The sequence below is a fragment of the Sinocyclocheilus grahami genome, unplaced genomic scaffold (genome assembly GCF_001515645.1).
Source record: "Sinocyclocheilus grahami isolate Dianchi unplaced genomic scaffold, SAMN03320097.WGS_v1.1 scaffold536.1, whole genome shotgun sequence".
Classification (NCBI taxonomy): Eukaryota; Metazoa; Chordata; class Actinopteri; order Cypriniformes; family Cyprinidae; genus Sinocyclocheilus; species Sinocyclocheilus grahami.
The window spans coordinates 359,713-370,767 of NW_015505715.1; the positions used below are offsets into that span (position 1 = coordinate 359,713).

Below are 11,055 nucleotides of genomic sequence, written 5' to 3' on the forward strand. Positions count from 1 at the left end.
CTCACGCGCCGGCTGTCGAGGACGCGCTCAGGACATTTCAGACATTGCAGTGCATCAGAGGTCAAAAAACAATATAAATACTGTTCAGTTTCTTGCACAGACCGATCGTTTCATGTCTTTACACATCAATGTATAGTAGCGAGCCGCAAGGTTTAATTTGGTTTTGTTTGTGTATGTTTTTTTTTTACTCTCAAAGCCGTGATTCCCATCCACTTCCATTATAAGACTGACAGACTGCAACGGTTTGAGTTAAAAATCTTCGTTTGTGTTCTACTGAAGAAACAAAGTCACCTACATCTTGGATGCCCTGGGGGTAAGCAGATAAACATCAAATTTTCATTTTTGGGTGAACTATCCCTTTAAGTTTTAATCAGGCTATTTGTCCTGTTGGGCAAGTAAAATTCTCAAACCATTTTTTACCAACCACCCACTTGCCGCCGCAATTCTCTCTGATGACGCAGTAACTACAAGCGGGGAATAAAAAATCTTCAGTTTGTCCAATGATTTGTAAACAGTCACTGTGTCCGTCAGACTGGAGAAATGTTTGCGGTTATATGACCAAAAATATTTAAGAGCCACTGAATCTGAATTTAAGTCATTTTAAGGACCCGCGGCCACCCTGTAAAAATTTAGCTCTGCACGATTTTTGTGCCCAACTTAATGTGAGCATTATGCAATGCAATTTGAACACACCTGCGCTCCATTCACAAAGAGGTAGCGTGCAGCGAGCTGCAGGAGACCAGAGCTGAACTTCTGAGGGTTCTCTCTCAGTCTCATCTCCATGACAGCGTCCTCGCTCTCCTCCACTCCTGCTGAGTGCGTAGATCGGGTCCCACGTACCTCACACACCAGAGGCCAGAACAGCAGCAGAGGACAACCAACTGCATGTGCAAATTAGTGATCATTAGAAATGGAGAGATTAAAGACAATTCTAATACAGAAATATATACAATGTGAATACCTGCAAAGATGATGTGAGAGGAGAAGGTGTTGAGGGTCACCAATGAGGCAGGAAGCGCAGTGCCTGTGTGACCTTGAGGAAAGCCCACAAATGCAGCACCCCATTGAATGGAGGGGAAGGTTGGGAGATGTCCTGTTGTGTGGAAAAACTGTGTGGCTGCCAGAGACCATGAAACCACTGGAGCCCATGGCACACTAAAACCATCTAGGAGGGTTAAAGAAAGAAGATTTAATGCATCAGTAGTAATAGCTCAGCAAGACATAAGATGTGAAGCTAATAATGGAGTGTGTCTTACTGGAGTGCTTGTGAAGGCTGGAGAGGTTGGTGCTACAGGCATGGATGTGCAGCACGGCCCCAGCCTCCAGCAGGAGAAGCAGGAAGGCAAGAGCCATTCCCTCCGGATGGAGCAGCAGAAGCACCAACCCCAGGAGTCCACAAAGCAGGACCAAGGGGGCTGAGTACACTGTACCCAGCCCGTAAGCCTCCACCGCTGGCCTGCTATCAGTTTCACCACTTTCCGTAGCCCCGTCCTCCAGTGAGTGCCGGATGCGCTGATACAACTGTGGTATGAGGTGGTGCAGTTCAGCCTGTGGACTGATTCCCGTACTGGCTCGGTACTTGGGAGGTGGCAGGGATGTTCCTCGAGAGTTCATTGGAGTCCTTGACTTGAGGAACACTGTCATGGGGTCCACCCACAACAGGAGCAGTCCCAGGCCTAGCAGGCAGAAAGTGGCCCGAGGCAGGAACACTTGAGCTAGGCCGATGAGTTCGGACAAACTCCTGAAGGTGTCTTCGGGGGTGGCGCTCACCGCCCAGTGCAACCCCATGCAAACACAGGCCAGGGGTAAGAGGAAGCAGGCTGACAACAGAGTCACACTAGTACAGTTAAGGTTCCCATAATGTCTGAGCCATCGATGTAGAAGGTACCCCCACAAGGCCAGTGAGCCAACAGAGAGGACATAGTGGAGGTTGCGCAGTTGGCTGTTCTGTACTCGTGAGAGCGGGGAGAGGAAAGGTGAGGGCTGGCAGGTGCCCTGCTCCTCTCGGCAGTTGTGGAAGGAGAGGGAGAGGTAGAGCGATCCCACCAGCACTCCCAACCACACCAACAAGATGGTGGCCTGCCGTCTAACCACTGAGGACGGCAGTGCTGTTGGGAGCAGCTGAGGGGGCTTCTGGGTGTCTGGTGGGGGAAGTGGCACCAGGAGTCCATCCCAGTTTAGACGGAGAGGAACATAGATGCTTAACGTGAAGAGCAAGAAGGTAACCACGTTGCCCTCATAGATGACATAGCTGTCCGAGAGTAGGGAGGCACAGCGCAGGAAAAGAACCAGCAGGGCCGGCGTGAGGAGGCCAGAAGGTGACCACCTCCCTTTTGGAGAAACTCCATGAGTCCTCCATAGAAACAAAACTTCAGAAAAAAGTGCTGCAGCTCCTACACACCACGAGAGCTCTAAATAACCTTGTGAGAACAGCTGACCTGCAGCTACTACTAGTCCCACCACCAACCCTGATAGTATGGGCAACTTCAGCAGGCCTTCCTGAATCACTACATGAGACAACTCGGAAAGGATGTAGCACAGCATACAGGCAACTCCTAATATTAAGAGCCCAGCAGCCATTTTGAAAGGGTTAAAACGGGCCCAGGAGGCTCTACAAGTCTCCCTGACAGCTGTCAGATAGTTCTGCATGGAGATGACAAGTTTAGGAGAGGGAAGATGGCCCTTGTAGACAGCGGCCAAGTACCGGGAGGAAATGTTTGAGAAGTCAGCCCGCAGCTGAGACAGACTGTCTGGTGGGATATCTTTGGCCATATTAGAGTAGGTCTCCAAGAAGCGGTTTACCTTTACAGAAATGGAAGAATCAGACAGAATTAAGCTAAGTTCATCACAATTTAGGGCTGTGCAATTATTTGAAATTCAGTTTCGATTTCGGCCTCCAACGATTATGAAAATACAGTAATCGAGATAAAACGATTATTGTGCCCCATTCCGCCCCCTTTCCAGCGGTGCTCTTTCGTTCCTCCATAATCAGTAAAATCATGAAACGAGACTTTTGCAAAACGGGACATGCTTAATTTATTTAAGTTGATTAGATTGATTTATGTTTTTAAAAGTGTGAAAGAACTTGCGCTTCCTCAGGAAGATTACTGTGGATGCACCCAGAGATGGAACACAACACGGACATGTAAAGTCATCTTTTAGCGCCTAAACGGTCAAATACACACAAAAATGTATCAAAATGCAGCGCTTAGTGATTATTCACGTAAACCCTCGTCGGTTATGTAATAAATGAATGTAAAGAGTTAGGAAGGAAAATACTTGTATAACAGTAAATTGGATCCGTGCGGCTCTTAAAGTGGCAGCGGGCTATATTCCTGCTGCCGACTGTGTGCCTAATATTAATCAAACAACAAAAGACACATTCAAAATCACTCACTGCTCTTGACTGAAGGACTTTTGTAGCTTTAATACGAAACAAATGAAGTTTATTTCTTACAGTGAAGACTATGCTGTTTTATTTTACATTAGGTTATTCAATTTCTCTAGTAGGCCGTTAACTGAATACTTTAGACTTGTTTTTAAAAAAAAAAAAAAAAGCTTAAAGCACAGTTCGTTTCATTTGTATATTTTTTATTCTGTAGTATTCTTTTGCTTTTTTATTACTGGCATTGTATTCCTTTGCTTTTTTTATTACAGTTTAATTATTTTCAATAATTGAGGACCTTTTTTGTTGTTGTTTTTTTAACTAATATTAGTTACTCTGGTATTCTGCTGTGGTATTGAGAATTGTGACATTTCGCTGGTCTCTATAATGTAGACTTCATAGCAACCTTATTTACAGAAAATATATATTTGATATATATCACTATCTTTAAATAAATCTTTCATATAAAGTTTTGGTCATATGGCCCACTAATAATAGTTTTAAATAATCGTGATTATGATTTTTGTCATAATCTAGCGGCCCTATCACAATTGTACTTATGGAGAAAACATGAAATACAAGACAACGCAGGCAAATATAATTGCACCTTAAAACACAGGCTAAGAGAAATTCCTCTAACCTGTTTAACGTTAATCCATAGCGCCTCAGCCTGGCTGAGTTCTGTAGGTGCACCCCGGGAGCCATTCTGAGGAAAAAGTGGCAGAAGAACCTGGCCCACACTGCTATAAGGAATGGGAACTCCCAGCAGAAGTGCCAGCGTGGGCACCAGATCAGTCTGAGGTACTACCTCAGGTTCCACCTACAAACATAAACATGCTGAAATCCAAATGTATGGAAAAAGGCCAAAGATAACCCAAAGACAAAATTTAAATTCCTCTCTCATAGAGGCACTTTTTTTGTTGTTATAATTTTCCACATTTTAGGAAATGGGGAAAAGGCTCATAATTTTTTTTATTAAACAACTTGGTTTGAGTTTCCATTTCAAGACTTCAATATAGACATGTTCTAAACATAAAATATATGGATTGATGATTTTGGGCGAAAGTCTCTTTGACTTTCGAGGAAGTTGCAATTTCAAGCATGTTTGTTTAAAAAGTTAATAATTAAATAATTACATAATATGGCTTACTTTTCAACATTACATTTCATTATTTAACATTAAAGTCTCTGCACTTAAGTGTAACACAAGTAAACAGTACTAATGCAATTACAGACCAGTAGTGTTGACTACAGCTTTACTATAATATCCTTTTTTTGTGCCACCCTGAAATTTTCTCCAACTGACCAGTCCACCCAGCTAAATTATTCCTGGACACACCAGTGGTTGTAAATTATTAAATACAGACTAATCATAACAGTGTCTCTTTTACCTGGGAGCCTGGTGATGGAAATAATGGAGAGGAACTGTAGAGAAACAGAGCAGCATCTGTCTCTTTCTGGCTCTCTCCACCATGATCCCCAGTGTCTGTCATTCCATGATCACCCATCACCACCAGCAGGGTGTCATTCTTCAGACGCTTTATCACTGACCTGGGGTCAGCGGTGAGACAGTAGCAGATGGAAAGCAAATGCATAATGCAAGAAAATATATTAAAACTGTAACATGGCAGAATGTGGGTAGATGAATGAGGCTACAGCTAACCTGATAACGCCATCCATCTGGGAGAGTTTCTCAGCCATCGCAGGGTGATCCGGGCCGAATCTGTGCCCACAGTGATCCACACCGAGGAAGTGAGCGATCAACACATCCCAGTCATCCCCCTCCACTGAAGAAAGAAAACACAAACCCATAGCCACTCATTCAGACACTGTGTTTACAGTGTAAACATGAGAGATATGTACATCTATTTACACGGTAAACAAAGGGAGATCTTAAACCAACCAGGCAAGTTCCTAATTGATGTGCAAATCATTCTGCTTACTGGTAGGATAAATGTTTTGGAGAATGCCGTTGTCAACGGTGTGCAAGTCCTTCACATTGAAGGAGGGGAAGGGCAGTGATCTGTGAAACTTCTTGGGGAAGAGACTCACCCATGTGTCATCCCCCATAAAAACAACTCTCTTGCCTTTAAACCAAGAGAAAAACAAAACAAAATCCTTAATAAAGATAAAATAGTGACTTCCGTTATTTCTACAAATGTCATTAACTGCAATAACGCATTCTGGCAAACAACATGATTATAGTAATATACTGCTATAAATATTGCTTTTTGTTTTAGCAAATCTCATAAAGGTCACAAAAATAGGTCCTGGTCCCACAAATGAACTACAGTTCAAAAATAAATAAAATGGGTTTTTTTGTTTTTGTGGAAACCATGATGCATTTTTTTTCAGGATTCTCTGATGAACAGAAAGTTTGAAATAACAGCATTTATTTAAATGTATATTATTATAAATCTCTTTACTGTCACTTTTGATCAAGTTAATGTAAAAGCGTTAAGAAAGTTTGGTGGGGTTTTTGCATGGTAATGAGATCTGGTGGAAATGTACAGAAAAGGCTTTAAAATAATGATATAATGTGAAACTACTTTTTAAGTGGTCCTAAAAATAGTCTTCATTTTCTTTACAAAAATATCATTTCTTGTCCGGTTTGGTGAAAAGGAAAATACCAGTTGCAGATTCACTCACCCACTTGGCCCAGCTGGTGCACTAGATTATCTTCCAGAATGGCATTGGATGCAAAGTTGTTCCCCACATCAATGAACGTGGGCAGGGAACCTGTGGTAAAGCCTTTGATCCTCTGCATGGTAGTGGTGGGCGGATCGGCCCGAAAGGTGTAGAGTCTGGCATGAGAGGGGTGTAATGATGCCATCTCATCTAACACCGGCAGCTTGTTCTCGAACGGTTTGGGTGCCGTGTTCTCCGGATCATAGCGGGTAAAGTCGGCCTTCAGGGCGTCAATGATCAAGACCACTGCCCTGCGAAAGCGTGGCTCACTCAGGCAGAAATCTCCTTTCACCTGGGCTCCTGGAGACAAGACGTCCGCACAGGTGCTCGTTCTGTTGACCTCCAGCCTGACTAGGAGGAAGCCTCCCACAAACAGAAAGATGCCCACATAAAATACTGAGCAGACCCAGATGAGGGCGACCAGGACAGGAAGTCTTCTCATTCTAGACAAGATGAGAAGGAGAATCAATATAGGGCTCATTATGTAATTGGGGGTGCATGTCACATCAACCAAAAAGTACAAAAACAATACGGTTTCTCTATAAGATTATTTGTTTCAGTTCAGTTTCAAAGCTTAGTCATTAAACACAAATTGGTATTACAAGGGAAAGGATGTTTTCTTGGTGAATTTGTCAACTATGTTAGAGACAAACTTTATGTCATATAGTGATTGCTTTTAAAAAAAAATTAAGAATCATACATATATATTTTTTTTTATTTTGCAGATATACATGCACAGTCAATTTAGGCAGAAATTTTTTTTTATCATAATTTTGGTCATTTTGACAGATGTTATGAAAAACTCCAACATACACTTTACAGTGTAGGCCAACGACATGTTATTTCCTTGATCAGGTTAAATCTGAATATATGTTTGAATTAAAATTATGAAAAATAATGCAAACCAAAACAGTGAACCCAATATAGTTGATGGTCAATTAATATACTCCTTAATAGGTTATTGTAGATTTTATATTGAACAAAATAAGAGAACACTTTCAATAATGTGTTCAATATCAAATGTAAAAAAAAAAAAAAAAAAAAATCAAATGATGTGCAGACACAATAAAAATATCTTTCTAAAGAAAATTAAATTTCAACTCCACTTAAATGACGTTTTCTGAAATTAACTTTGAAAAAAATATATGTAAAAATAAATAAAAGTTGATAAATTCAAGACTCACTCACTTCATAATGGACACTGAAAAAAAACTGTAATTTAAGCAACATCAATGCAAATTCAAGCAAACTGAAACACTGGGTACACAATATATTTGTGTAAGATTATTAAATGCTTTCCTTTAATGGATAAATATCACTAGCCATTGCAATTAGTTCCCTTCCTAGTCACCCTAAATGTAACACACTAGGTTTTGAGACACAACTACAACAAGCAATGTTATGTAGTAAATCAAAACAGTACTGTGAAATTGATGTATATAACATGAACCAGGCCTTACCAGTACATACTATGGAACGCACTTAAGATGAGTGCCTAAATGCAGGCGAGTGTGTGTTGCATGCTTCCAGTACTGACCTTGCTTCTGTGTTCGTCCTCTCTCTCTCTCTCTCTCTCTCTCTCTCTTCAGGCGCTGAAATGTAGACCGCACATCCACTGCAGGGGCCTGGAGAGCCGCAGGTTCAGCGACATCTGGCAGCGGCGCTATCAGAGCCTCACTGCTGCTCTACACTCGCTGACATGCAGCCGAATTGCATATGTCGGTTTTGTTTTAATACTGGTCATCTCGCAGCCCGGTCTCCACTTCCGTTGACATGCGCAGTGCGTCTGAGGGTTACAGGTAAAGCCGACTGTCAAAATAAAAGACACTGTTTACTGATATTCAAAATAAAAGCCTCTCGGGTCGTGCTACATCGACTGATCGCACGTTTATATTAAGTTTATTACTTAAATGTATACTAAGCCATAATGGGCCTTTTAATATAGCGTGTCCATTCGCGCTCAAGTGCGATTGTGTGGGGGACAATAGCAAGGAGATATTTGAATTATTTATTACTAGTGTTTTCTGAGTCAGTGGCTTGCAAAGTAATAACACTAGAATACTAGAAAGTTTTTTTAATGGAAAAGGTTGTGGGGCCTTGCAGTATTAATTTGGAGAGGAGGGGGGCCTTGCAGTGAAAAACCACTGGGTTAGAACAATGCGAAAATCAACCTATGTTTTTACGCAGCATAAACAGTTATAAATGTGAACCCGGAGCATCGACAAAAAGCTAACGTGCCTTCAAAAATCTAAACAGTAAGACTTTCTGTGTTTGAAGTGCTACGAGCAGATATACATGCATAGTCAGTTTGGACAGAATTTTTTTTTTTATCATAATTTTGGTCATTTTGACAGATGTTATGAAAAACTCCAACCTACACTTTACAGTGTAGGCCAACGACATGTTATTTTCTTGATCAGGTTAACCTCAAATTTGAATATATGTTTGAATTAAAATTATGAAAAATAATGCAAACCAAAACAGTGAACCCAATATAGCTGATGGTCAATTAATATACTCCTTAATAGGTTATTGTAGATTTTATATTGAACAAAATAAGAGAACACTTTCAATAATGTGTTCAATATAAAATATGTAAAAAAAAAAAAAAAAAAAAAAAAAATTGCAGTGAAAAACCACTGGGTTAGAACAATGCGAAAATCAACCTATGTTTTTACGCAGCATAAACAGTTATAAATGTGAACCCGGAGCATCGACAAAAAGCTAACGTGCCTTCAAAAATCTAAACAGTAAGACTTTCTGTGTTTGAAGTGCTACGATTGGTCAGTGAAGTGCGGCTGCTATCTGATTTGCTTGAGTAGACGGTGGGTGGAGTCAGGCTTTTGTCAGCGTCTGGACTCCAGAAATGTTTCAAAATCCACAAATGCATGCAGCGAGCGATCCACAAATGCACAGGACGTGATTCACAAATGGCAAAGTTTTGTGACATAAAAATATATTTCTGAATATGTTTTTTATTTTCAAATCTCATTGTATTTATTTGTAAATTTAATTCATGTTTGTGAAACTCTAATATTTATTTGTGGATCTCAGTCTATTTATTTGTCAATATGTTTAATTTTTGTTAATCTCATTACATTTATTTGTGGACCATAATCTGCTTATTTGGAATTATGCAACAATTCTATCTCCATAGACAAGGGCCAGGTTAGGGCCTAGATTTGAGGCCCATGCAGGGCTTTATTAGCCGCGTTTAGTATCCGTCGTACTGGCTCGAAATTATGTCGATTGTAGTTAAAAAATAATTGTGTCCGGCATGATTTTATTACTGTATTAAGCTAACTTATTACAATACTGCGTAAATAATTTGTAAAATATTTTTAAATTAGGTTTTAATTAACTAAACTTAAATTTGTCCAAAAAAATTAGAGCTTATATAAAATTTTGGAAAACGTTTTTGTGTTCCAGAATTTTATTTTATTTTCAGGAAATTTAAAACAAAATCATCATATGTGGAGCATGGAACATGTTTTTGTAACTTTTTATTTTATTATTTTATTTCATTTTCAGGGGAATATTACGGTGGCAGAGAAGTGCAAAACAAATCACAATTCTGAAAACAAAATAACAAATTACAAATGCAAATGCAAGTCTAAAAAACTAAATAACAATTCAGAAAGCACAACAATAATTCAGAAAACATTATAACAAGTCAGAAAACACAACGACAAATCAGACAAACCAGAAGAGGTAGGTATAGTTTGAGACAGCGCCATTGGTTTGGGATTACTCACCACTGACTGGACGAGACATCTGTCAATCAACGTATACAGGGAAGAATCAGCCGAAGAACAGCAGAGTCGTGGTAGAAAGTTCGGCTTAACTTTGAAAAAAATATATGTAAAAATAAATAAAAGTTGATAAATTCAAGACTCACTCACTTCATAATGGACACTGAAAAAAACTGTAATTTAAGCAACATCAATGCAAATTCAAGCAAACTGAAACACTGGGTACACAATATATTTGTGTAAGATTATTAAATGCTTTCCTTTAATGGATAAATATCACTAGCCATTGCAATTAGTTCCCTTCCTAGTCACCCTAAATGTAACACACTAGGTTTTGAGACACAACTACAACAAGCAATGTTATGTAGTAAATCAAAACAGTACTGTGAAATTGATGTATATAACATGAACCAGGCCTTACCAGTACATACTATGGAACGCACTTAAGATGAGTGCCTAAATGCAGGCGAGTGTGTGTTGCATGCTTCCAGTACTGACCTTGCTTCTGTGTTCGTCCTCTCTCTCTCTCTCTCTCTCTCTCTCTCTTCAGGAGCTGAAATGTAGACCGCACATCCACTGCAGGGGCCTGGAGAGCCGCAGGTTCAGCGACATCTGGCAGCGGCGCTATCAGAGCCTCACTGCTGCTCTACACTCGCTGACATGCAGCCGAATTGCATGTCGGTTTTGTTTTAATACTGGTCATCTCGCAGCCCGGTCTCCACTTCCGTTGACATGCGCAGTGCGTCTGAGGGTTACAGTAAAGCCGACTGTCAAAATAAAAGACACTGTTTACTGATATTCAAAATAAAAGCCTCTCGGGTCGTGCTACATCGACTGATCGCACGTTTATATTAAGTTTATTACTTAAATATATACTAAGCCATAATGGGCCTTTTAATATAGCGTGTCCATTCGCGCTCAAGTGCGATTGCGTGGGGGACAATAGCAAGGAGATATTTGAATTATTTATTACTAGTGTTTTCTGAGGCAGTGGCTTGCAAAGTAATAACACTAGAATACTAGAAAGTTTTTTTAATGGAAAAGGTTGTGGGGCCTTGCAGTATTAATTTGGAGAGGAGGGGGGCCTTGCAGTGAAAAACCACTGGGTTAGAACAATGCGAAAATCAACCTATGTTTTTACGCAGCATTAACAGTTATAAATGTGAACCCGGAGCATCGACAAAAAGCTAACGTGGCTTAAAAAATCTAAACAGTAAGACTTTCTGTGTT

The 11,055-nt window shown here is 40.2% G+C and overlaps 1 protein-coding gene across 2 annotated transcripts in view; it reads right to left on the reverse strand.

Moving 5' to 3' along the window:
- Positions 1-10,548, reverse strand: part of LOC107555520 (phosphatidylinositol glycan anchor biosynthesis, class O) — a 14,496-nt gene extending 3,948 nt beyond the window's left edge. The window contains exons 1-9 of one of the 2 annotated variants that reach the window (XM_016238344.1): positions 10,324-10,548; positions 6,035-6,516; positions 5,329-5,472; positions 5,049-5,172; positions 4,777-4,936; positions 4,026-4,205; positions 1,257-2,802; positions 962-1,165; positions 694-881 (exon numbers count right to left, since the gene is read on the reverse strand). In XM_016238344.1, the coding sequence (XP_016093830.1) occupies positions 694-881; positions 962-1,165; positions 1,257-2,802; positions 4,026-4,205; positions 4,777-4,936; positions 5,049-5,172; positions 5,329-5,472; positions 6,035-6,515 (3,027 nt within the window). In that variant the 5' untranslated portion in view covers position 6,516; positions 10,324-10,548. Of the gene's footprint in view, positions 1-693; positions 882-961; positions 1,166-1,256; positions 2,803-4,025; positions 4,206-4,776; positions 4,937-5,048; positions 5,173-5,328; positions 5,473-6,034; positions 6,517-7,610; positions 7,823-10,323 lie in introns of those variants that run through there. The other variant, XM_016238345.1, reaches the window with a different exon arrangement.
- Positions 10,549-11,055: the final 507 nt, after the last annotated feature.